The 27,644-nt window shown below is 50.0% G+C and overlaps 2 protein-coding genes across 10 annotated transcripts in view; one reads left to right on the forward strand and one right to left on the reverse strand.

Moving 5' to 3' along the window:
• Positions 1-27,644, reverse strand: part of RALGPS1 (Ral GEF with PH domain and SH3 binding motif 1) — a 305,937-nt gene that overhangs the window by 98,481 nt on the left and 179,812 nt on the right. The window lies entirely within an intron of this gene.
• The window catches only part of ANGPTL2 (angiopoietin like 2), a 35,881-nt gene continuing 12,266 nt past the window's right edge, over positions 4,030-27,644 (forward strand). The window contains exons 1-2 of the mRNA XM_025359239.1: positions 4,030-4,505; positions 18,866-19,731. Of these exons, the coding sequence (XP_025215024.1) occupies positions 18,915-19,731 (817 nt within the window). The 5' untranslated portion in view covers positions 4,030-4,505; positions 18,866-18,914. The remainder of the gene's footprint in view (positions 4,506-18,865; positions 19,732-27,644) is intronic.

Below are 27,644 nucleotides of genomic sequence, written 5' to 3' on the forward strand. Positions count from 1 at the left end.
GCCAGATGTTGGAATTAGTAGGCAAGGATTTTTAAATGGCTATTATAAATATGTATAGGATTTTCAGAACATGAAAGACAGAATGAAACAGTGGATATAGAATCCCAGAAGAGAAATGGGAACTATAAAAATAAACCAAGTGAAAATTCTAGAATCAAACATTATAGTATCTGACATAAAATACTTTAGATGAAATTAACAGCAGATTAGATGCTGTAGAAAAAAGGTTAGCAAATGTGAAGACAGGAAGGAGAAGTGATCCAAACTGAAGCATGAGACGAGAAAAGATAAATAAACAAATGAAGCTTCAGTGACCTGTGGAAGAACAAGTGTGTAACTGGATTTCTAGAAGGAGAGGGGAGAGATAATTGAGCATAAAAAATATTCAAAGAAATAATGGCTAAAAATTATCTCCACATCCCCAAATTTAGTAAAAACCATATAAGTCCAAGAAGCTCAGTGAACCCACACTGAATAAATGCAAAGAAAACCACACTTAGTCACATCATGGTCAAACTGCTAAAAAATCAAAGATAACGAGAAAATCTTAAAAGAAGCCAGAAAATAAAAGATCCATTATGGATACAGGAACAACAATAAGGAAGGCAGTTGACTTCTCATCAGAAACAGTGTTGGTCAGAAGACAATGGAAAGACATTTTAAAAGTACTGAAGGTAGCAGGGAGTTGGGGGTGGGGTGGGGTGGGGTACGGGAAAGAGTCAGTTTGGGATGTGTGAAGCTTCAAATACCGGTGGCACTCTGACAATGCAAGATACAGCAAAACTGCCCCCTCCCAAGTACACCCCTCTAGAACACAGTATACCTACATCCCCTGACCCACCGCTCCTCATATATACACAGTCTCCCTGTAGACCATCCCACTGTTTCCAACAGAAAAAAAACTGTAACTGTCAGGAAGGTGGTAAGACATGAAATCATTCTTACCAACTGTGTCACTTACATGAAGAAACTTTGTATTCTACCACCACGTAAATGTCATGCATTTTTCATCCTGATAAAAACTATAAAAAGGAAAGGAAGATTCACTTCTCCTCAAATGCTTTAGTCACAGGATGCTTCTGTCTGATAGGCAAGTGGAAACGTGGGAACGGTGCTCCTCAAGGAGGTCACAGGGACACTGAGATCCAGGAGTCACCAAGTGAGAAGTGTGCTGGAGAGGATCAAGAGGGGAGTGGGGAGAAGTCTGAGGGCAGGAGCAGAAGCAACAGCAGCAATTTCCTGAGCAACCACTAAATGCTGTAGCCAGGCGCAGGGCCGAATGCTTTAGCCCCATCATCTTACTCAATCCTCACAGTAACCCCGGGAGTAGTAGTATCCCCTTTTTTTACAAGTGAGGAAACATAGTTTCAGAGAGAATAAGAAAGTTGCCCAAGATTAGTGAGAGAGTTGGGATTTGAGCCCAGGTCTCTTAGACTTTGAGCCATGGTTCTTCATCCTCCTCCAGCCAGCAGTTCGTTTATTCACTCCTCTGCACTGGGCTACACGAAAGGAGGGCTCTACATGGCCTGCACACACCCCTGCCTCAGGGTACTCACAGCCCAGTGAAGGAAGTAACAGAAACTACAAGAGCTTTCTGTTGAGCCTTGTACTAAGCAGTGTGCGTTACACTTAACATATCACTTCTTCGTTTTCACAACAGCCCACAGCCCTGTGAGGGAGATCCTCATATCACCCCCATTTTGCAGATGAGGAAAGTGAGGGTCAGAGCAACCAAATGGTAGAACTAGAATCCGACTCCCGAGTTCCCCAGTGCCCAGTGCCACTAATTTTGACTGCCCGATGCCACCAGTGGGGCGGGAGGTGTGCAAAGACACCCTGGTTGCTCCTCCTCCACTGAGGGGATCCTAAGAACTTCGAATCGTGAAAACAACTTTCTTTTAGTAACCAAGGGGCTTGTGCTGGGCTTGTTCCCAGAGGGTGTGAAAGTCCTAGGACCTTTGTCTGTAGCTCACATTAATCCAGTCTCCACTCAGTAACTAATGTAGCCTTTAAAAAATAAAACTAACAGTCTCAACACTGTCTTGCTCAAAACCTTTCAGTGGCTCCTTACTGTCTTTGGAATAAAGTACCACCTCTCTAACAAGACCCCATCTTCTCTCCTCTCCTCAGCCACAATGTACTTCTCTCAGCTCCTCTAAAGGGCTCCCTCCAACTGCTCTTGCCTGAGTCTGTCTCAGTTACTAATGCTGTGTAACAGACCACCACCGAAAGTGAGCAGCCGAAAACCACCATCTTATTATACCCATGGGGCCTGTGGGGCAGGAATCTGGAGATGAAACAGTGGAACGGCTGTCTCTGCTCCCCAGTGTGTGGGGCCTCAAAAGGAAGACTCTGCAGCTGACAGTGATGCAGCATCTGGGGTGACTCTCTGACTAGGGGCTAGGATCATCTACAGGCATCTTTCCTTGCTCACGTGTCTGCGGTTGATGCTCCTGTCAGCTGGGACCTACACTGTGTGTGGCCTCTACACCGTGGCTGCTGGACTTCTTAGGCTCCAGCTTGGCTCAGGGCTTCAAAAGACAGTGCCCTGGTGAACAGGGCAGAGACTGCACTGCCTTGCCTTTCCCAGCCTCAGAAGTCAGGTGGTGCCACTTCCACCACATTCCTCTGGTCACAAGCAAGTCACAAACCCTCTTGGCTTCAAGGCGAGGAGCAGGGACCTCACTGCTCTATGGGTGAAGTGTCAGGGTCTCCTTGGGGACTGGGAGAGATTGCTTGGGCCATCTCTGAAAGAAGAATCTGCCACAGGGTTGGGAGGGGTGCCTGGTGGTGGGGAGGATGCCTAGGAGCAGGGAAAGTCCCATTAAAGTTTTTCTCCCAGTTTGTTCCCAAACGTCATCACCACCATTATCACGAAAACCTTTTTAAAAAAGCAAAGATACCACACCAATATTTCACATGTTCTTGTCCAAGCAGAGGGGCAAACTTGTACCCTGGGGCTCCCTTCCTGGTGCCTGCCATCCTCCTACTCTCTGTATCCCCGCAGGGTGCCCGGCAGCAGGCCTGTCCTCCCGCACTGACTGTGCCTTCTCCCAGGCTGCCAGTGCCGACGCGTCTGGAGGATGCTTGCGTTGTGGGGTCCAGTGCCATCCTCTCCTTTCTTACTCTGATTCTGTCAACATTCACAGAGCTCCACCTATGTGGCTGGCTCCATGCTGAGGACTCTGCTGGAGTTCCAGTGTTTGTTCCTAGAACAGCCCAACAGGAGGTCACATTTTGATGAAAACACAGGCTAAAGAGGATCACAAAGCAGAGGTTTGGGAGCAGGAGACCCTTGATCCACTCATCTCCAGAGTCCTAAACTCAGTTTAAGGAGGTGTCCTTGACACTGTGCCAAGCTCCGTCCCACGTGACCTCACAGAGTCCTCGCTGCAGCGGTTGCAGGTAGATTACTAGTATTAATTAGCTCATTTACTGATGCATGGAAGGGATGCCCAGAGAGGTGAAGTGAATTAATCAAAATCACTCAGGTGTGAAGTGACAGCTTTCCTCCAGTGCTGCCTCCACCCTCAGCCTGTGGTAGTTCCACCATCCTAAGTCACTGCCTCCTGCTAACTTTGAGCAGCTCCGATGCCACAGCTTCTGTGTGGACAGCCTTGGACTCCCTTCCCCAGGGTTTAGAGATGAGAATGAGGCCTCCACGAAGGGCAGTTGATGGGGAGAGGCGCTCTGGGCTGAGCTGCCCCGCCCGCCAGCCTGGGGCTCAATGGGGCAGTGCCCAACGAAGCATCCAGGGGGAGGACCCGCTGCCTGCTGCTCGCACGCGGCTGCACGCACAGCTGGAGCGGATCTAAACCCATTCCCTGAGTCAAAGGGAAAGCGCTCCGCCTCGCAGCACGCGGGAGCTGCCTGAGCTTTGGGGAGAGGGCGGGCCAGGGAGCAGAGCTGGCCAGGCTGCCCGTGCCAAGGAAGGAGGGGGCCTGTCGAGGCCGCCAAAGCGGGCTGGGCGGGAGGGGCCAGGCCAGCTGGGGCTGGAGCTCGTGTGACATCACCGGGCGGCCCGCCTCTGTCTGGGGCTGAGGGGAGGCCCGGAGCCTTTCTGGGGCCTGGGGGATCCTCTTGCACTGGTGGGTGGAGAGAAGCGCCTGCAGCCAACCAGGGTCAGGCTGTGCTCACAGTTTCCTCTGGCGGCATGTAAAGGCTCCACAAAGGAGTTGGGAGTTCAAATGAGGCTGCTGCGGACGGCCTGAGGATAGACCCCAAGCCCCGGACCTGCCGAGCGTGGCACTGAGGCAGCGGCTGACGCCACTGTGAGGGAAAGCAGGTTGTGAGCTGCCCCGCAGGATCCCTGGCCAGTCCTGGCCCCAGCCTCTGCCGGAGCCCTCTGTGGAGGCAGAGCCAGTGGAACCCAGTGAGGCAGGGCTGCTTGGCAGCCACTGGCCTGCAACTCAGGACCCCCTCCAGAGGCCATGGACAGGCTGCCCCGCTGACGGCCAGGGTGAAGCATGTGAGGAGCCGCCCCGGAGCCAAGCAGGAGGGAAGAGGTAAGGGGCCAGCTCTGCGGCCATGAGAGGCAGGGGCGAGAGGCAGCCGCTGGCCCCGTGGCTAGGCTTCCAGAACCCTGACCCTCCAGCTGGGGGTGTGTGCAGCTGGATCTCAGAGGGTCACTCCCTGCTATCACTTGGAGCCAAACAAGGCATGTCCGGGGCAGAACCTGTGGATACTGAGTGGTGTTTGGGGGCACGTGATCATGGGCTGGCATCTTGAGGACTTCATGAGTAAGCCTCACTCTCCTCCTTTGGACAAAGAGCCTTTGGGGTGCCGGCCGGCAGCTCCCGGCATGGCAGGGCAGCTGGGAGTGTGCGTGTGTGTAGGTGTGTGCTTAGAGGGCAGCGGACTGAAGAGCTGCAGAAGGCAGGGGTGGCCCAAGGACTTGGGTAGTCACTTTGAGGCTTTGGATTCCTATGCCCCCAGGTCGGGACAATGTGAGGCAAAGGCAAGCGTTGTGCTGAGGCGCTGGGAGCCCCTGCTCAGAGTTACGGGAGCTGGGCTGCCTCTGCTCACACCCTCCAGCTGGCGAGGAGAGCAGAGGCACCCAGCATGGGAAGGGACGCATCACCCAGGGGCTGCTGCACTGGATGGTACCCCAGGTCTCCAACTGAATGGATGTGGCCAAGATATAGGGAGGATGCGGCTTCCCTGGTACACCGGCAAGGGGACAGCAGGGGCTCCACATACCAAGTCGCCTGAAAGCTCTAAGTATTAGATAACATTTCCAAACAAATTCTTCACTGATCCTTCCCTTCTCCTTCTGTGATGTGTGTGTCATGGGTCAGCTCTTGCCTCTGCTGTAGGATTATGAGAGCTCCCAGAGGCCAGTTAAGTTACTTGGAAAAGGATCTTCTTTCACCCCAGTCTCTGGGGAAAGTTGAGAATGCCACTTCCGAAGCCGGCCAAATGCTCCCCACATGTATTTTTCCAAATGGAGGCAGAGTAGGGTAGTGCTCATGAGCTGGCTTCAAATCCCAGCTCTTCTACCTACTAGCCAATGGCTCTGGCAGAACACGTAGCCTTTCTAAACCTCAGTTTTCTTATCTGAAACGGGGTAATAGTGCCCAGGTGGTAACAATGGCCAGAGAACAACAGCTAACACTTATATTGCACTTACTCTATGTCAGACTCAACTTGCAGAATCCTCAGGACCACCCTATAGCACAGGCATTATTATTTATCCCCATTTTATAGGTGAAGAAACTGAGGTAAAGTAATATGCCCACGGCTACATGGCTAGTAAGTGCCAGGACCAGGACTCGAACCCAGTGGTGTGGCTCCGGAGCCACTCAACCACACCCTACTGCTTTCTAGGAGAAAGACAGGCGCCCATGCCTAGGAAGGCCTTGGCTTAGTGCCTGGTGTGCAGCAAACCCTGAGCAAACCTTGGTCACTGATAGTTACAAACCACAACAATCAGGATTGGCACAGAGGGAAGGGAAGAGCAGAGACCTGAATTTTTTTTTTTTTTTTTTTTGAGGTGGAGTCTCGTTCTGTGACGCAGGCTGGAGCGCAGTGGCGCGATCTCGGCTCACTGCAAGCTCCGCCTCCTGGGTTCACACCATTCTCCTGCCCCAGCCTCCCGAGTAGCTGGGGCTACGGGTGCCTGCCACCACACCTGACTTATTTATTATTATTATTATTATTATCATTTTTGTATTTTTACTAGAGACGGGGTTTCACCATGTTAGCCAGGATGGTCTCAATCTCCTGACCTCGTGATCCATCCACCTCAGCCTCCCACAGTGCTGGGATTACAGGCATGAGCAACTGCACCCGGCCAGAGACCCAAATTCTTTCCCTGTTCTGGCATATCCTGCTAGGGTTTTCAGAAAATCACACAAGACAGAGACAATACTGTGGCTACTACCATTGTCCACACTGGAGGGCTTTGCAGGAGCCTGAGGAGAGAGGGGGTTTTATGTCTGAGGTTTGGGTTTGGGGCCACCTGCAGCGTGCCTGCATCCTAGAAGTCCATACTAAGAAACAGTGCAGACATATTAACAAAAGGATCCAATACCAACTTTACAGGAGGAAGGTCATCCTGCTTCCCACATGGGCACTGCCTGTCTGCCTATTGATTTCCCCACCAGAACCACAGAGGATAAGAAAATGCAGCCACCTTAGTGCTGTGGGAAGCTGCAGAGGAAGAGGCGAGGAATAGCCATCACCAGGTCTGGCACTATGGTGGCCATGTCTGGTGGATCTTACACCAGACAATACTGAAACATCTTAGCCCAGGAGCGGAGCTTCTGTCCTGCGGCCCCCTGAGGTTCCAGTGCTCTTGGAAGCATTTTGAAAAGGTGACATCAAGTATTTTGCTCTCTAGCACAAGGCCTCTGGGGCTACTGAAGCCACAGGTTTCCCTGCTACAGTCTGGAACCATGGTGGCTCACTGTCTTCTCTGGGTAGCTCAGGCTGAGCAGAGGCTCTGACTGACTTCATGAGCTTGGCAAAAAACAAAAAAATGGGACTACTTACTACTAATGAGGCAGTCTGGGTGGAACAGCCAAAAATGTGTAATGCACATGGTCCAGCAGGGGACTACATGTTATTGCTGAAGCTCACGGGCAGAGCAAATAAGCTGTTCCTCCATCTGGCCCTCCATCCCCCAGTGATTTAGGAAGTACCCACTGGGCTAAGTAAGGCACATACATTATGTCATGTCATCCTCATCACAACACTACATGGTAGGTTCTAGTTTTAGCATTCCATTTTACAGATGGGAAAATTAAGGCTCGAGAGGTTAACTTGCCCAAAGTCACACAGTTACGTGATTATGTGCAACTGGAACCCAGCTCTGTCTAGCTCCAAAGTCCCTGACTTCCTCTCACTTCAGTGCCTCAAGATGCCTCAACTTCTCTTCTCCTCACTGTCACTGGGTCCCTGCCCAGTGTCCTCAGTGGCCACATCTGCTCTGGTTGCTGTTCTATCGAATGCTGAACCAAACCCTCTGAAAACCTTGGGCTTATCAACTTTAGCACACCCCTTGCTCTTCATGGAAGCCTACCTCTGAGGCAAAATAGGCATGACTGTTACCCTTAGAGATGAGCCTCAGCACACTTATGAGGGTACCTGTGGTAATACGGTCAGGGACAAGAGGAACTGAGCTTCGAAACCAGGTTGGCTGACTTGTTCCACGTGCCTGGGTGCTCTGCGATACTGTCTCACCACATCAGCCCCAGGAAACTCCGTCCCCAGCTCAGTGGGCGCAGAGCCTCACTGGTCCATATGACTTAGATACTATTGATGTGCTTTCTACATCCGTACTTGGAGGCTCCTTTAGGACTGAAGAATCAGAGCTCAGGTCATCATCTACACTGGGCCACACCTGAGCAATTTCTGAAAAAACATCAGGGAGATGGCAACGGGTAGCTACAATAGAACAAACATAACAAACAGCAGCCCTGCCAAAGCAGGTACATTCAGCATCTGGCCTCTCTGAATCACAGCCCATTTAATCTGGAATGGTCTCAATTGACAGCAGGCAGATGGGAGAGGGGCTCTGCTTCATAGAGCCCACAGCCCAGCAGGACTGGGCAGACGGTAAATAATCACACACACACACACAACTGTGTGAAAGCTGTAAAGAGGTGGCACAAGGAGCTAAGAGGGTCCTCAAGGTGGGTGGTGCTGCCCCAACTTACAGAAGTGGAAACTGGGGGTCAAGGTGCAGCACCTCTCCCATGGTCTCTCCACTCATGGGCCAAAAAGCAAAGATTGAAACCCAGACCTGTGCTGGTTCCACCCCAGCCTGCTGCCATCCTGGACCACCACACTGTGGCAATCTCAAGAAAGAATCAATTCATTGAATGGCATTTCTTTTTTGTGAATTTATATAAAACACCCCAAATAGAAGAGTTATTCAGCCCCAGGCAGCTTGGAGTTTGTGGTGATACACAGGTCATGTCAGAAGCCTCATTCTGGGGGTAGTTTCTATGACAAAGCTGTGTTCTTTCACATGGACTGTAAGCCGTATGACTGAGTCAGTGTTGGGGGTTAAAACATTATGATGGCCTGTTACATGTACACATCAATCATGAGCCACATTTTGGTCCCAGGAATGTTAAAATGTTGGGTGTGGCAGGAGAATCGCTTGAACCCAGGAGGCGGAGGTTGCAGTGAGCTGAGATCGCGCCACTGCACTCCAGTCTGGTGATAGAGTGAGACTCCATCTCAAAAATAAAAAAATAAAATGTTGGGTGTGGGAAGCCAGGCCTCTCACAACTGAGCTATTGTGTCAGTCCATTCTCTGCTGAAATCAGCCTGTCTGGGGCCAGCAGCCCCAGAGCCTCAGCATCCCACTGCTGCCTAGTTGTCCAGACAGGCAGTACCAAGACCACCACGGAAAAGCCCAGAATGGACTCTGTTCTTATCTTCAAGAGATGCCTGAGGACCTGCCCAGCTCCAAGAATCCTTAAAGTCCTGCCTGAGGTGGTCCCACTCCTGCCTCCATGAGGGAGAGGTTGTGTCTGTCTCAGTTACTGCCAAATCTCTAATACCCACTCAGGGCCAGGCAGGAAAGATATCTGTGGAATGAATGAATCAATGAAGCAAGCCTCAGACCCAGGCTCTCAAGCAAGCAAGCTTCTCTACCCCAGGGTGCCACACCATTCCCCTCTCTGTTGTCCAGCCAAGGGCTTTTCTGGGGTTAGGTCAGGTGCCCCACAGCCCCCCAAGTTTCCCCATCTGGGCACGTATCTCTTTGCAAAACAAATGCCTAGTCTCTGTCTCACCTACTACCGTGGACCCCTTGAGGGTAAGGACCTCACCCACCTTGTTCCTGTTCTACCTCCAGCCCCTGGCACAGTGGCTGGAAGAGGAGAAATTATTGGGAAATATGTGATATGAATAAGTTCCTGTTTAGTAACCTAGGTGCCATCCTGGATACTGGGTATTCAGAGGAGGAATCTGCCCTGGCCCTGCTTTTTTTTTTTGAGACGGAGTCTCGCTCTGTCGCCCAGGCTGGAGTGCAGTGGCCGGATCTCAGCTCACTCCAAACTCCGCCTCCCGGGTTTACGCCATTCTCCTGCCTCAGCCTCCCAAGTAGCTGGGATTACAGGCGCCCGCCACCTCGCCCGGCTAGTTTTTTGTATTTTTTAGTAGAGACGGGGTTTCATCGGGTTAGCCAGGATGGTCTCGATCTCCTGATCTCGTGATCCGCCGGTCTCAGCCTCCCAAAGTGCTGGGATTACAGGCTTGAGCCACCGCGCCCAGCCGGCCCTGCTTTTTTAAAGAAGCTGTAGTCAGGAGGGAGATAACCAGATGAGTACAATCTGAGTCTTGGGTGTTGGGTTGGAAGCAGCCACAGCTGCACTTGTGAGCTGAAGGAGGGAGGGAGGATCTCACTGAATGGATGGCTTCATGGTGAGGTCAATTTAGGAAGACAGGCAGGCATCAGCCAGGACAGTGGGGGAAGGTAGTCGAGGCAGGAAGCACAGCACGTGCAAAGGCAGGGAGGCATGACAACACAGGGTCTGTTTTTAAGCAGGACACTGACACGATCAGATGTGGGTGTCAGAGAGACAGCCCTAGAGCTGCATGCAGCATAGACTGCAGGGGAGAGAGCACCCAAAGGCAGGGAGGCCAATTAGAATTGTGTGGTTAAGAAACCTGGCCCTGGAACAGACAAATCTGGTTCTGGGCCCAGCTCCACCACTTCGTAGAACCATGACCCTGGGCAAGTGACTTCATCCCTTACCTCTGTTTGCTCATCTGTGAAATGGGGAGAGTCATAGCCCCTGCCTCAAAGAGCTACCGGGATCAGTGAGGCAGACACAAAAATTGGTTGTCCCAGTGTTTGAGGAACAAGTCCATCCAAACAGCCAAGGTGGCCCTGGTGCCAACTTCTCAGCCAGACCCAGAAAAGCAGCTCCAGGCAAGGCCTGGATTTCCCAAGAAAGCCACCCTGGGGCAGTGCTGTCCACCCAGCCCTTGACTTCTCCCTCTTGTCTAGGGCTTTCCCAGTTGTAGGGCTCCAGAGCACACTAGGCGCTGCTGGAAACGCAGCAGCCAACTCAGAAGCTGGACTCTGAAATGGCTTCTGCAGACTCTTCCCCGCCTCTGTTCTGTTGGCCGAGGCTCCTGGCACAGAGGGCTCGGTGCACAGACTTTGGGGGAATCTCAAAATGGTTCCCAAATAATGCACTGTGAAAAAGTAACAGCAGTGTCCTTGTCCCCCTGGCAAAGGCAACCAGCTCCCCCACTCCCTAACCACATCCCCCTCTACTCTATGATCTCATGGTGTGACCACAACCCGCCTCCTCCATGAACTGCTCCTGGAGCCAGCAACTCACCAATGGCAGGAGCACAGGAACCCAAAGCACCAGGCAGATTCAAACCCCCAATGCTACTCCTCCAGGCAAATCTCTTACCCTGCTTCTCTGACTCCTGACTCCCATCACCCATGACCAGGTAGTAGCAATACACAATGGCTGGCTGGATGGGAAGGCTAAATGGGTGGGTGATGGAGGGCTAGATGGATAATAGATAAATGATAATAGATCAATGGTTGTATGAAAGCTGAACTAGAAGTGTTTGGGAATTGGCTCCAGACTCCCCGGGTGCCTTCTGGTAGGGAACGATTCATAGCATCCTCAGCTGGGAGGGGAGGGCAGTTGGAGATCTGGTTATGCCCTCCCTGGCCTCCAGGCTGATGGTGAATCATCCAGGACAAACGATGCACAGTCCTTTCACCAGGTTCTCCAAGGTGAGGGTGTCACGGCTCATCCCAGATACCCATTTTGGGGTCGTAATTACCACTCGCATGATCAAGCAGCTCTTTCCAACATTCAACAAAGCACACCCTTGTGCTGACCTGAAAACTATTTCTACTTAGTCAATAGTGAGTAAGATGCAAGCTGCATCTCAGCCATTAAACAAGCAAGCACCTTTTATTCATACTGGTTGAAGAGACAATCTTGATGCAAGTCAGGGTTTGGACCTAGCAGTTGACAGCTAAATCCCAGTTTTGATATTTACTTCCACGTGACCTTGAACAAGAGACCTAACCTTTCTAGACCTGGGTTTCCTCTACTGCCAAATGCAGACATAATGCCTTTCTCCTAGGTAATGGGACCATATAGTTTGCTGCTCAGTCAGGACAATATTGAGAGTGAAAAGGGGGTGCGCGACCAGCCTGGCCAGTGTGGCAAAACCCTGTCTCTGCTAAAAATACAAAAATTAGCCAAGCGCGGTGACAGGCACCTGTAATCCCAGCTGCTCAGGAGGCTGAGGCAGGAGAACTGCTTGAAACTGGGAGGCAGAGGTTGCAGTGAGCCGAGATTGCCCCACTGCACTCCAGCCTGGGTGATGAGAGTGAAACTCCATCTCAATAATAATAATTACGTAAGACAACAGACCTCAACCGGGGCCAACCAGGATGTATGGTCCCCTACTCATAGAGCTATTAAGAGCCAGTGAGATAGAGTGCAGGTGGGCACCCAAGTTCACAACAAACAAATGACAGCCATTATTACAATACTACCGGTCACGTGATCAGCTGGGCCTTTTCCTTCATCTGGATCCTTCCCACATCCTGGATTACCAACTGGTTTGGATACCTCCCTACCAACACATCATACATTTCAACAGCTTTAGTAGGAACACCTGCTAGCTAATGTTGATGTTTTCATCTGTCTTCTGTCCTGATGATAGGTTCACAAACTTGATTCCTGCTCAGGTCCACCAGACTCACTCAAGCACAGCTCAGGCTTCTAGCTTCCCAGAACCCTGACTTCAGGGGCCAGCTGGCAGTTCCAGATTCCCTGACTGTCTTGGCAGAGGCCTGCTTCTCCAGCCTCCTGCAGTGCTGGGATGCCTCTTCTGGCGGGGACCCATAATTGGCCTTCATCTGTGATCACAGACCAATGGGCAGTGCTGACGGGAGGGCGGGCGGTAAGGGGCTGGTTCTGTAAGTCCTCCAGGCAGGACTACAACCTGGACTGATGATGAAACAACTCCTGAGATCCGGATTTAATTTGGAGGCTTCTCCGGGATTTGCAGGCCTAAGGATGGCAAGAGCACTCCTGTCGTCCTCCTGCCTAGAGGGTCAGAGAACAATCTCTTTTGGGTTTCCTGTCACTTTGGCACTTTGGTTTCTCTTTATTTATAGTACGGTATCTTTGGGGGTTATTCTGGGGTCTGTTAGTGGCTCTGCTACTTAGTAATTTGTGATTTGGGCAAATGACTCACGATCCTCAAATCTCAAGAGTTTCCTCAACTGCAAATAGGGATAAACGTCAGCTTTGCTGTTAGCCTTAAAAGCATCTTTGTGGGCATTAGAAAACTGCTGCAATATAAATATAAAAAAACATAAAGACTATGAATGTGAGTTGTGCCCCCTTAAGTTGCACAGTGCACAAGTGGGGCCACCATGCATGGCGGCCCTCAAATAACAGGCCGCCTGCAGGGCTGTTGGGAGGATTAAGTGAGATAATGTATATAAAGTGCTTGAGCCATAGTGACAAGTAGTTGTTGTTATTCTTTTTATTACTGGAACTTTTCTCATTTCTAACCTTTGGGGTGAACTCAAAAGAGGATCCCAGGCCAGCAGCTTCTGCTACAGGGCAGAATACACAGCTCCATCTTATGAAAATGACAGCTCTTCGGCCAGGCATGGTGGCTCACGCCTGTAATCCCAGCACTTTGGGAGGTCGAGGGTCAGGAGATCGAGACCATCCTGGCTAACACGGTGAAACCCCATCTCTACTAAAAATACAAAACAATTAGCCGGGCGTGCCGGTGGGTGCCTATAGTCCCAGCTACCTGAGAGGCTGAGGCAGGAGAATCCCTTGAATCCGGGAGGCGGAGCTTGCAGTGAGCTGAAATCGCACCACTGCACTCCAGCCTGGGCGACAGAGCAAGACTCGTTTCAAAAAAAAAAAAAAAAATGACAGCTGTTCCCACAAAGCGGCTCCTTGCTTGGGCTGTAGCACCACAGTGGTGAGAGGGATGTGGACACATGATGTGTGGCACCACCACATCAGGCCAAGCGGCGACACTCAGAGGCAGCCCACCGGAGACTGGGTGGGACCCAAGGCCTGGAGAGGCTGCCTCCCCGTGTGCAAAGGCTGTCACGTGGCACAGTCACACCAGCCTCACTTGTGGGGAAGGAAAACCCGTGCGTGATGGAAACTCCTCACAATACAATGTGGAAAAGCAATTTTAAGAATCGTTTTTATTTTAATTCTGAAGCCAAGGAAAACAGTTGGATTTGCTTTTCTTTGTTGGACACAGGAAAAGAGTGAGGAGCATCATTTTGATGGAGTTGAGTTCTTCTCCAGTCCTAAGATGGCTGGAATGCCGGGGTTGGGGCAGGGGGTGTTTTTTCCCTTGAGATGCAATTAGTTGAATAAATATCAAGATAGCAAAAGTAAACAAACTCATTACTGCCCATTAAGAACCGCCAAACTGGCAAAAAACTGCTGGGGGGAAGGGAGGAATTGGGGTTGGAGTCTTAGACTCCAAGGAAAATAAATGACTCTGAGGCTCAAAGAGAAGCCCAAAGAGCATGGCCCTTGGTATCAGGCTGACCCAGGTCCTAGGCTCAGGCAGCTTTGGCTGTTATCTGCTGTGTTCTTGGGCAAGTCACCAAGCCTGTCTGGGTTGCAATGTCTCCGTTGATAAAACCGGGGTGAGTAACAACCCACTGGATTAGCTGGGACAAAGTATGTCAGGCGCCCAGCACAGTGCCCTGTTCCCTCCCTTCATTCCTGTAATCCAATCAGTTCCGAGTCACCCCACTAAGCTCAGGCCCCACAGAGGTATAACAGGACTCAGAATCAACACAGTTTCAAGAGGTCCCACTGCTAGCAACGTGACCCCAAGTCAGCTACCCCCACACCTTTCTGAGCTTCAGTTTCCTTAGCCTAGAAATGGGCATAACACTAATAAGTCACTCTGAGTGTTGGAATGATTAAATGAGAGAATGTGGATGTGAAGGGCCTGGAAGCCCTAAAGCCCTGTGCAAGGCTTAGTCGAGGAGATGGTGTGAGTGCTTGGCACGCTGCCTAGCCTACGCTCAGCATCCTTACTGTTGCTGGTTTTGCTTCAGCTTTGTTGTTCCTGCTATCGTAATGCTAACACATTATTCCAATCTCCTGCTTCTGATGTGCTTCCATGCTGCTCACCTAGTGTGCAAGGTGGGTTGGATCACCCCATTTCACAGAAGAAACTCGGCCTTTTAGGTCCCAAGTGCAATGGCAAGAACTCTGCCAGGGAGCCGTGAGAGCCCATGTTTGGGAGAGGATAGAACTCAACCATAAATAGTGTAACCCTCTCAAATCTGGAGGTCCAGGAAGGTTTGGAAACCAGCCTTGCCTTGCAGCCAGGTTGCCTCCTGGGCCTCTGGCAGTTTCTTGGCCACAGTGGAGCCCCACGCCCACATGGGCACAGAGAGGTGTTTGTCACCCACTGCCTCAGGTAAGCAGCCTGAAGAAGGCGGTGGCCCTGCAGACGTGCCCTAGCCCAGGGTCGGGGGCGGCTCCTCCCCATTGTTCTGGGGTGGGTGTGGCCACTAGCACAGGGGCAGCCAAAGCACTGTTGGAAACCAGGCAAACACTTCCAAACTCAGCTGGGTTTCCACTGACGTCACTGCAGCCCCACCTCCTAGCAGAGCCCAAACCAGAAGCTCCCGCACACCTTTCTCTGCCTGGCCTCAGAGAGGCCTGAGCAGGCCATAGGAATCACGCTTGGGCTTTGTCATTTAAGTGGAAAACAGCTCAGCAGGGCCCCAGAGAGCACAGGGTCTCTTGTAACTGCTCACTGGCTGGTACAAGGTGGAGCCCAGACGCAGGGTCCTCATTGGAGAAGCCCCCAAAGGGGTTCAGGGAGGACAAAATCTGTAAGTCCTGTGTCATACTTGTTATTTTAGCATAGATTAATGTGAAATCAGAAAGTAGTGATGCTAATATCCAGATTAAATACATGTCTGTGTCATCGTTCAGAGTTAGCGGGTTCGAATCCATCAGACCAGGGTTGTTGAGCCCTGGTTCTGCCACCTTCTAGCTTTCTGATTTCGGGCAAGTCACTCAGCCTCATTGAGTCTCAGTTTCCTCATCTATAAAATGTAAACAGCAACAGTATCTACCTTAAAAGGAGATTATAAGAATATGGGAGAGTGGAAAACACTTGCAAAATGTTTAGTACAGGGTCAGGTATATAGTGGACCTCGGTCAATGGATGTTATTAACAAATACATACGTAGGCCCTCCTCTGCACAGCTCTGACCTCCTCAGGCAGTCACTTGTCCATGGGATCCCCGCCCCAGTCTATCCCTCTTTCCAGCACTCCCAGCTGCTCAGCATCTGTTGGCAGGCATGTCTTGTCATTCCATCAACAAATATTTATTGAGCTCCTATGTATTTCAGGCCACGTGGTAGGCCCTGCACATGGGGCGGTGACCAACACAAACACCCCCTACCCTCATGGAGTTTGCATTCAAGGGAATGGGGCAGGCAGACAGCCTGTATCTGATGGTGATAAGGACACTGCAGGGGGAATGTGGTGAGGTCACAATCTTCAATCAGCAGGGATGGTCTAACTGAGAAGGTGATATTTCAGCAAAGACTGAAAGAGGTGAGGGAACAATGAAGAACGGGGCTGGGACCAGCAAGTATAAAGGCCCTGAGTCCCAAGTGTGCTTAGAGCACTCAAAGGACAACCAAAAGGCCAACCAAGTGGCTGGAGGAGATGATTGAAGGGGAGAGGGGTCACAGACGAGACCAGGGAGGAAGTGGGGGCCAAATCATAGAGTGCCTTGGAGACCCACTAGCTTTTCCTCCAAGATGGTGAGCCACTGGGGGTTTTGAATAGAGGAGTGACCCCGTTTGACTTTTTAAAAAGGACCACTTTGGCTACCAAGTTGAGGACAGAAGGTAGGATGAACAAGGCCGGGGCAGGGAAGCTAGTTAGGAAATTACTGCAAGAGTCCAGGTGAATGGCACAGGTGGGTTGCACCAGGTTGGTGGCAGGGAGGTGGGGAGACACAGGACTCTGAGAATATTTCTGGCATTGTAATTTGGCGGTGAATTAGATGTGGGGTATGAAAGAAAGAAAGGCGTCTAGGATGACTTCAAGGCTTTTGGCCAGAGCAACTAGAGTGGACATTTACTAACACAGGAAAAACTGGGATGAACAGGTTGGGTTGGAGATATGGGGAAAAACGAGTTCATTTCTGGATGAGTTGAGATACCTAGCAGATAGTCAAGTGGAAATGTCGAAGCAGCAGCTGTATGTATGAGTCTAGAGTCCAGGGGAGAGTTCCAGAAATAAACACGAAGTAATCAGTACTTGAGGGTGATCACCAACCTGACCTCTGGATGAGATCACTAAGGTAAAGAAAATTCTGAGGACTGAGTTTTAGGTCCCCCTCAACAGTAAGAGAAAGGACAGGAATATGAGGATGGATGAACCAGCACAGGCTCTGAGGAGGAACAGCCAGCAAGACAGGAGGCAGGGTGGCGTTCAGGAAAGAAGGTCAAGAAGGGAGCCCAACTGTATTCCACAGTGTGAGAGGGAAAATATTAATGAGGATCAAGAACTAGCCCTTCCGGCCAGGCGCGGTGGCTCAAGCCTGTAATCCCAGCACTTTGGGAGGCCGAGACGGGTGGATCACGAGGTCAGGAGATCGAGACCATCCTGGCTAACACGGTGAAACCCCGTCTCTACTAAAAAATACAAAAAACTAGCCGGGCGAGGTGGCGGGTGCCTGTAGTCCCAGCTACTCGGGAGGCTGAGGCAGGAGAATGGTGTAAACCCGGGAGGCGGAGCTTGCAGTGAGCTGAGATCCAGCCACTGCACTCCAGCCCGGGCGACAGAGTGAGACTCCGTCTCAAAAAAAAAAAAAAAAAAAAGAACTAGCCCTTCCATCTGGCAAACAGAGGCCACTGGTGATCCTGTTTAGAGCAACCTAGAATGAAGGGGAGGAGGCAAAGCCTGATGAGGGTGGGCTCAAGAGAGACCAGAAAGAGAGGAACTTTCTGGAAATGGTGAGTGCAGGCAACTCTTTGGAGGCTTTGCTGAAAAGGGGAGCAGAGAAATGCGACAACAGCTGCAGAAGGGATATGAGGTCAAGAGAGGGTTTTCTTCAAGTTGAGAAAAATAACAGTACGATTGTAGGAAAACCACGATGATGTTGGGGAGATGGTGAGGACTGCTGGAGCAAGGCCCTCGAGTGGGCAAGGGGAGGGATCTAGCACATGTCCTCCCCTCCCTCTTGGCCCATTTAACTCCTACTCATTCCTCAAGGGTCAGTGTAAAGGGCACTTTCTCAGGGAAGCATTCCTGACCCTCCGATTAGGTCAATTCCCTGTAATACCCCTTTACAGCATGTGATAGTTGTGCTTTCCGGCATTTGGGAACGGCATAATGACATGAAAGCCCCATGAGGGCAGGGGCTGGCTCCATCCTGTTGGTAGCTGTATCCCTAGCCGCCAGCATGCTGGCCAGCACATCACAGGTGTTCAGTGAACATCTGGCGAAGGGAGGAATGGTCCAAGAACAGAAGTGAAGCAAAACTAGAGACGCATTCTGTGTTCTGCTCTCTTCTAACTGAATCACGTCGCAGTGGTCAGGACTCTGCTGTCACTGGCTATTACAAATATTTGGATTCAGAAGAACTTGATTGTTTGTTCCTGTTTTGGCTCTGTAGCTTAGCTAACACAGTGACCAGAGCCACGTAACTGGACACATCCTTCCACTGACATTGTCCACTAATACCTGAATGTATTCCATAACATGTCAAACGATTCATTCATTTATCAAATATTTGCCCAAAGTGCAACATCCTGGGAATACAGGGTTGAATCAGACACAGGACGTGCCCTCATGGAGTTAGAATCCAACAGAGAAGATCAAACAGAACTGCTATTCAGCACTGCTGTGATAGGTATTACAAGGGGAAAGTTCAGGGGGTGTGAAAGTATAGAATAGGTAGACTTAGCAGTCTGAGAAGCCTAAGGTAGCAGAGGAGGGAGATCAGAAAACCCTTCCTCTGCCTCCCCTTCCCAGCTTGAAGCTGCTTGGATACACGGTTCTCAGGCTCTAGGCCAGTAGTTCAGCAAGGCGGCTGCAGGCGTTGGAGCTGGCTCTGGAAGTAGCAGGGCCAGGGCCTCCTGCCTTTAGATGCTCTGAGACCCTCCCTCTTCCCTTCTACCTCTGCTGGAGCCTGCCTGTCTCCTCTTGCTTCCAGAATGGCTGCCTGTTCTCTGACTTCAAGAGAATATAACCCAGCATCCTGAAGCTGAGTTTTTGGAAAGCTCTGCCTGCCTGGCAAGAAGGCTGGGATCACTGACAGCACAGGGCACTGACAGTGGTGGGACCGTCACTGATTCTCCCCTCTGTTTACTTTCAGGCTTTCATAGATTCTATTCACAAAGAATAACCACCATTTTGCAAGGACCATGAGGCCACTGTGCGTGACATGCTGGTGGCTCGGACTGCTGGCTGCCATGGGAGCTGCTGCAGGCCAGGAGGATGGTTTTGAGGGCACTGAGGAGGGCTCGCCAAGAGAGTTCATTTACCTAAACAGGTACAAGCGGGCGGGCGAGTCCCAGGACAAGTGCACCTACACCTTCATTGTGCCCCAGCAGCGGGTCACAGGTGCCATCTGCGTCAACTCCAAGGAGCCTGAGGTGCTTCTGGAGAACCGAGTGCATAAGCAGGAGCTAGAGCTGCTCAACAATGAGCTGCTCAAGCAGAAGCGGCAGATAGAGACGCTGCAGCAGCTGGTGGAGGTGGACGGCGGCATTGTGAGCGAGGTGAAGCTGCTGCGCAAGGAGAGCCGCAACATGAACTCGCGGGTCACGCAGCTCTACATGCAGCTCCTGCATGAGATCATCCGCAAGCGGGACAATGCGTTGGAGCTCTCCCAGCTGGAGAACAGGATCCTGAACCAGACAGCCGACATGCTGCAGCTGGCCAGCAAGTACAAGGACCTGGAGCACAAGTACCAGCACCTGGCCACACTAGCCCACAACCAATCGGAGATCATCGCACAGCTTGAGGAGCACTGCCAGAGGGTGCCCGCAGCCAGGCCCGTCCCCCAGCCACCTCCCGCTGCCCCGCCCCGGGTCTACCAGCCACCCACCTACAACCGCATCATCAACCAGATCTCTACCAACGAGATCCAGAGTGACCAGAACCTGAAGGTGCTGCCACCCCCTCTGCCCACTATGCCCACTCTCACCAGCCTCCCATCCTCCACAGACAAGCCATCGGGTAAGTCCTTCTGGGATCGTGTTCCATGTGGGTCTCAGAGCCAGGCACCAGGCTTCCCTTGGCTGTGACCACAAATGGGGGAAAAGCCACGGCCTGTTGAAGCCAGGCCAAAGACGTGCACAATCCCCCAGCAATCCCTTGGGCCGAGCTGCTGGAGCCAGTGGGGTGAGGGGGGGGACCACATTCCTTAGATGGATCCTCAAAGGCATTACCAAGAAATGGAGTTTCAGAACAGGGCAAACATTCTCTGGTTTCCGGCAGGAAAGAACCCAAGGCCTGTAGTTTTCTAGGCTCTGCATGCGATCCCGTGTGTTGGCAGATAGAAGAGAAGGTCTCTCCTGCAGCTCATGCACTGTGCCTGGCACAGGGCTGGCCTTCTGTAAATGCTCACCAAATAAACAATGGGCCATAAGAAAAGAAAGTATTACCCACGTTAAGAATATGATAAATGCATTGTAGGGGCTGGGCATGGGAAGGAGTCCTTCCTAAAGCCCACACACTTCCTAGAGTCTGCTGCTGTCTAGAATTTTCAATGATGCTTCCATATGCTCTTACATACACATTTCATCTTAAAATACAGCCATTCTCAAAATACCGTTATGGGGGAGGAATGGGGGTGCTGGCAGGTTTTAAAGCTTACCCAAGATACTGGCACTGGACATTTCCATGTATGTTACATAATTAACTCCTGGAGCTCCTTACAGACAGGATGAGTAACTTGCTAATAGGCTTAAGGTGTTCAGGCTAGATATGCATTCAGGTCTTTTCACTTTAAATATCTGGCTGACTCCTCTACGCTCTAGGACTCTAGGAATCCTCATTTCTGGAAGAAGCAGGCCAGAGGCTTCCCTCTCAGAATGTCAGCACACATCCAGTCCTCTGAAGCTCAGCGCCTTGTTCATCCGGAACACCTGAGCCTTCCCAGTGGGCTGCCACATGAGCACTATATTCATCTCTGCAAAAATGAACCATGTATCTGCTCCAAGTCAGTGCTTTCGGTCCCACTTCATTGTATAAGCAGGGAGAGATTTTTACTGAAAATATCCTGCTTTACACTTATTTCACACTTTTAAAAATAACCTCCAGTACTGGGAATAGCAGCTTCTTGCTAATTCCAAAGAGGGGCTGAACCTGACTGCAGGAGGGTGGCCAGGGCAGAGGACAAGGGCAGCATTGTTTTCGGATGGGGCAGGGGAGGTGAGTTAAATGCAAGGTGAACATCCACTCCAGCACCTAAAAGGAAAGACCTGGCCTGGCTGCAGGGTTGAGGGCAGGCGCTTTGGAGGAGACTGGCCTGGATTCAAATCCAGATTCCTCCACTGATTAGCTCTGGGACATTAGGCAAGTCACTTTGTCCTTCTGAGGCTCGGCTTCCTCATCTGTTAATTGAGGATAGATTAAAATAGTGCCTGTCACTTTAGGAAATGAAATACTGCAAAAAAACATGTTTAGCACAATGTTGGGTCCACAGTAAACTACAAGTCTCCTTTGATCTAGGTCTTTTCATCTTAAAACAAGGAGACTGAAATAAACAGTCAGTCCCTTTTTTAGCTCTGGCGTTCCATCTGTACACGTGTCTGCTTTAAATCAGAAGCTCTGAAAGAGAGGGCAGGGTGTGTTAATTTGTCTTGATAGAATATCAAGAGGGTAAAACGTGCCCTTGGGCACCAAAGGCCCAGCTGAATGTTGTTAAAACCCTGACTGGAGACAGGCTGGACTCAGTGGTTACTCAACAGATCTCCTCTGGCCTCTCCTCTGCCTAAGTGTCTCTGGTTTCTAACTCAAAACATTTCAGGACATTCCTGGGCTTGAACTAAGCTGGTAGATACATAGTATAGGAATAAAGACTTGGGTTTGCATCCATGCTCTTCCCCTTGGTTAGCTGTTCCCTCACGAGAAAGTTTTAACTCTTCTGAGCCTCAATTTTCTCCTCTGTAAAATGGGGACAAGGGTCATAACCTCACAGTGTTATGCTGTGGATACAATACAATCAAGCATGAAACATTATGTCATGTAGTGCAGCCAACATTTGCTGAGCCCCTACTGCATGCTGGTCACAGCACTAGACTTGGGGAAGCAGGTGACAACTATGGTCCCTGACCTCCAGGAGCTCAGTCTGGGGGAGGTGGCAGGTGCATGAATGCATCTGGGATCCATCCAATGCCCATGATTTCTAGTCCCTAAAATCAGCACATCAGATCTGACAACAGATTTCTCTGAGAGGGAGTATCTGTCAAGGCCAAAATTTCTAAAATCAGGAATGCAGTGAAAACTGGGCTGTCTGATCACTGTGGTGATACCCTGGTGTGCTAAGTGCCCTGGGGGACAGTAAGGTGGCATGACTAATTCTGCCTAGAGGGAAGGGAGAAGTTAGATAGAGGTGGCACTTCTTTGTTGCATCTTGAAGGATTTGTAAGATTTTACCAGGCAGACCTGGGAGTTGGGAACCCAAGTGACTAGTGGATCTCTGATGGAGATGAGTCTTTGCAAGGGCCCAGGGGCACCATTCCACTCCTGGCACCTCAAATGGTTCAATCTCCTGCTTCTCTGTGTTCACAATCCAGCGTGGGCTGTGTGTATCCAAGGGTCCTGCACTCACTCATCTTTTTTCTCCCACTTAAGAAAGCATGCTGTCATGGGAGGGAATGGCAGTGATTTCATCACAGAGATAACTTGAATGCATTAGAATTTATCCTTTTTTGTTACGCAAGGATCCCCAAATGTTGGTACTTGCTCATTACTAGTAGATTTCTTGTGACCCATCTCACCACTGAGCTCCCACACAAGGCGCTGCCAGCTGGGATTGAGTGCCTAGCTGTGGAAGCTGAATGGGTAGACAGAGCCCAGGAAGACAGCAGCTGGGGGACGGCCCTGCCCTCTCCTGGTGTTGAGGACTAAACTGGGAGGAAAAAACAGATGGTCTCTCTGCACGGAACAGTCAGGGCATCCAGTCAGCAGAGAACATTTTTATCAGGTCTGTTCAGAGGGCTCGGAGCAGGTTCTGATCCTGGAAGACAAAACACTCTTCTGTGCTCTCATCCAACAGATCCTTTGTTCTCAGGGACATCACTCGGCCAGAAACACCTTTGCAATTAAACACCTTTGCACCCGAGCCATGGCAGCTTCCAAATCTTTCACTCAGCAACCTCGGAGCCATGTGCTCTTTTCTTCTTTGTCTGCCCACAGCATGCCCTTCCCAAGGGAGCCATGGTTGCTTATCTGAAGCTGTACTCACAAGCCTGTTCCCAGCTTTACTGAGACAGTAACAGGGTGGCCCCAGGTCAGAATGGCCTGCTGAGAGCCTGAGTGAGGAGGCACAGGCAGCTCCTGGCTTCCCTGCCCCCTGACCTGGGCTTTGTCCTGTGTCTCTCAGGTCTGGCCAGACCCGAAGGCATTTTAGTTAGGATGGTGCTGTGATGAGGCCTGGGCCAAATGGCCCTGTCTGTGGTCCTCTGCCCCATGTATCCTGCTGCTGCTGTTAAAGAGGAAGGCTACAGCGGTCATTCTCTAAGAGGCAAAGGATAGAGCAGGCACCTGGGTTCTGGTACTGTTTCTCAGACCACCCAAGGCAGAGCCACACATGTGCCAGCCCCCCTGCGCAGTGCCCATCCCAGAGACTGATCAGGGAGGAAACGAGAGTGCCAAAAGCAGCTGCCACAGACGGGCTTTGTCAGAAACTAATCTTTAACGACCAAAAGGAGTGAGCACTTTTAGCTGTTTTCTCTCCTGAGAAAGAGAATACAACCAGTTCAGTTTATTTCTCAATGAGTGAAGAAGAAGGGGCCATAAAACCATGAAATACTGGAACTGTTAGGGGCCTCTCAGATCCCCTAGCACGGCCTTCCTGTAACAGAGCCTGTTGGTGGCAGAGCAGAGATCGATCCTGGGACTTGTAACTTGCAGGATATTGAGGTTCACAGAGGTTAAGTAACTTAGCCAAGGGTACACAGCTAGTAAGTGGGTCGGCCAAGACTCAAACCAAAGTGTGTCTTAACTACTCTGGATATTGCACATTTCCACGGGAAGGCTGGAGGGGAACTGGTGTAAAAATCACCCTGTGAATGCTTGACGTGGCCCCAGCTGCCACAGGGAACTGACTTTCTGTCTCTACTTCCTGACCTTCTCTCTCTACTTCCTGGTGCCCTGTTCCAAACAGTTCCTTAAAATGAGCTCTGGGAACAGAGGTGGTAGATTTGTTATTAGAATGCTCATGGTTCTGATAACACAAAACACTGTTGCTACCAACCCACCACCATCGCGCTCCCCGTCCCCAGGCCCAGCAGGAACCAGCCAAGCTTTCCAGCAGAAAGCACAATGTGCACCCGACTCCCAGCAAATGGACCCAACTGAAGTCTACTTTTTAACTTTTATCCAATCTGGACATATCCTTTGGGGTTCCTTCTACTCAGCATTTCAATGTATAGCTAAGTCTTTCAACATACAGCTAAGTGTGAAGCTTTGATTTCTTTAAATGTTAGCCCTGACTATATAAATGTCAGTAGACATGACCTTCCCTTGGGGCCACATTAGGAGGCCCCCACATTGCTTCAGTGACAACAGTGCACATGTGGAAGCCACCCCATCTCACAACAGATGGGCTATGGCCAGGATGGCATGGACAACTTGAACAAGAGTGTTTTCCTAGATAGATTTTCCACCTGTATTTTATTCCACCCTATAAGGTAGGAAATATGTACATGATTGTGGTTCCCCAGCACGACGGTATGTTTTAAAACAGAGCAATATATGATGTTGTAGCTCCCATTCTTTCTGGAGGTCAAACAAGCAACCAGGTGAAAAGGTGTCAACCCATGCGTGGCTGGGTCAGCTCCAGCAGGCTGGGTGTCCAGGCCCAAGCATTGCAGAGAGGTGGAGAAGCACAGGGTGTGTGTGGTGATGGTGGTGAGTGAGGGTGACTCTGCCCATTCTGACTCAGCCTTCAAGGTCACAGGGGCTGAGGGAAAAGCCCACCCGGGACTCCTGCCTTCAGAGCATGTGCTGTTTCCACTGTATAATATTTTCTTTTATTCTAAAAGTTTTTGTTGAACAAAATAAGATTCCAAATTTAGCACAAACTACATAATCCAGTGATTTCTCAAAGAGCATTCGTTGCTAGCTTCTTCCTAAACAAAATCTACTCTAGGAAGATGGCCCACCTGGATGATGGTTCCAGGAGGGCCAGCTCCCTTACTGCTTTGCTTTCTCTTCCTCTTCTTCTGGTACCTTTGGGAACTGATCACAAAGAGCCTTTTGAGTGTGATGGAAAGCTACCCCTCCATTCCTCAGGCAGTTTTCCAAAGATGACACTTGGCTAAATGCTCCAGGTATTTACAGTCATAGGAGATAAACTATCAACTTGTTACTGTTAAAAAAAAAAAATCTCATGGTCTGGGATCTTGATGCCTGAAAATCCCAAGATTGGTACTTGGCAAACTGAAAGAAATCTAGAAAACCCTAGAGATCAGGCATCTGTGGCCAGCTAAATGGTCATACAAATGGATTGCTGCGGTGAACGTGTATAGTACTAATCCTGAGATGCTGTCCCCCCCTGCCCCCACCCCCATAAAAAAAAAAAGTAGTATTAAGTTAGCCTCATACAAATGCTGGCACCATGCTCCTGGACTTCTCAGCCTCCATAACTGTGAGCCAAATAAACTTCCTTTCTTTATAAATTACCCAGTCTGTGCTATTCTGTTATAGCATCAGGAAATGGACTAGGTTCAGTCTTATAAAAGTAATGAAGTATATACTTTCAGTGGTTTATGCCCACATCAGTGAAGGATGCAGGCAGCAGAGACCTCTTGATGGGAACACTGGAGATGATCTTTCCTACTATCCCCGCATCACCACTGCCTCAACTTCGGCTCTCCCTGGCATGAATCTGGTCAAAGATTATGCTGAAAATCAGCCTGATGGTCCTCATCTTGTATCTCAAGATGAGCCTATGCAGCTACAGGGCCTGGACTATTTATGTGATCTTTTGCTTTTTTAAAAAATAAGCTACTTTTTCCTGATATTTTTGAATACAGTAAGTCAAAACTACTGTACATACAGAGAAAAACCTTGCTAAGGGAATTTGTTTAAATTATAAATACAAGAGCTCCTAAATGATGAAATTAAGTATCTTAGATGGTATGTCTAGAGTAGGGTCCAAATGAACAAAAAATCTACTCATCTGGCAGCATCCCAGGCATAATGTGCAGACAGACTACTACAAACTGTCCAGACTTTCCCACAAAGCAGGTTTCCTTGGCCAGGGTTTGGTCTGGATGTGGATTATCATCTGTTGTGGGGTCTCTGTTTCCAGATGGATTTATTATTATTGGTTCTCAGTTGGAAAGCACAGAATGAAGGTAGCAAAGGGGATGCAGCTCAGGATGGTGAAGGATGGAGGGTGAAGGATGGAGGGTTGAAAGATGGAGGGAGGCACACAGAGCATGTAGGGACTCATGGAGTGAGCCTGCAAGGGCTCCTGCCTGAAAGGAGCCCACAGTCTTACGGGGACACAGATCCCCACCAATCCTAATGTGGTGTGGTAACTGTAGCACAGAAGGTGAACCTGAGTTCTAATCCCAGATCCTCCACTTTCCAGCCATGCGATCCTCTTGAGCCTTGGCTTTCTCGCAGGTGCAGCGCCTTACGAGGATGAAATCAAACAGTGTGCAAAGCACCTGGCACATGAAAGGCTCTAGGTACATGATCATCACCATTCTTATTTTATTCCAGTAGAGATACATATACAAAGCATTTTGGGAACCCTGAAAAGGATTAAGTAGCTTTCCTGGGGTTGGGGAAGGCTTCCTGAAGGAGGTGATGAGGAAGGTAAGGGCCTTGCAGTGCTCTCAGAACCAGTGCCAGTGATAGTCAAGAAATCATGAAGACAAGGCTTGGTGCCAGACAAATGTCTTGTTTTCAGGAAAAGAAAAAGCATGTATACTAGAAATTACATACAACTGGCTTGTGGTCAAGCCCCAGTAAAACTATAGAAAAGAGTACACGAAGGGTTCGTGAGCATTTGGCAGATTAAAAGTCACCCATGAAAGCCGATGTAGGTTCTTGAAGAAGAAACCAAAGAAGCTGATTCATTCTCTGGAAAGGGTTAATAGGCTGGCCAATTAACCAGGGACTGCTACCTGTCCAGTATCTGTGGACTGTAGTCATGGGTCTGACAACTTCTTCCATGATATGCCTGCAGGACAGCACCACAGTCTCTGACAGAGCCACGGTCACTCTCATTAGTGTGCCTGCGGAAACTTGGGGCACTGCCCACCTCTACATCAGAGACCTCCCTCACCCAGGAAGCCTTGGGTGCAACTGGCCACTGCCCCCAGGGAGCCAAGGTGAGCTGCTCACCTCTGCACACAGTGAGACCACCAAAGCCCCTTCCAAACTCTTTTTAAAAATGTCTTTAAAGTCGCTGTTTCTCCTCCTGCCCAACGGCGCTGGTGGAAACCTAAGAGTGGTGCAATGCTTCGGACAGTGGCCTCTGGGAAGCAGCGCTACAATGTCTGTTTCTCCTGGGGTCAAACGAGCAGACACAGGACCTTTATAAGCCCTTTCTGGGCCCTAAGAGCTCTTATTTGAGAGGCCTCAGGCTGTACCACATGCATTGAAATGACCTACCTCACACATTTAATATAATTTTTACTGGAACAATTTTGAAAGGATTTAATACTTTTGCTTTTAAAATTATTTGGCTAAGAGTAACTCAATTAATTTATGGTTGGATCTAATTTCTCAGTAAACATCAAGCATGTTCAGGAATTCTTGGGAAGTGAAAAAAATCTAACCTACAAATTGTTTTCAAAAGTAATAACATTTTCATGAAGACAAAATTTAACAATTAATGAACTTGACAAGATGTTACACTTTGTAGAAATTTAATTACCACAATAAATTTTGATTTTGTAGTT

Source organism: Theropithecus gelada, chromosome 15, assembly GCF_003255815.1.
Source record: "Theropithecus gelada isolate Dixy chromosome 15, Tgel_1.0, whole genome shotgun sequence".
Classification (NCBI taxonomy): Eukaryota; Metazoa; Chordata; class Mammalia; order Primates; family Cercopithecidae; genus Theropithecus; species Theropithecus gelada.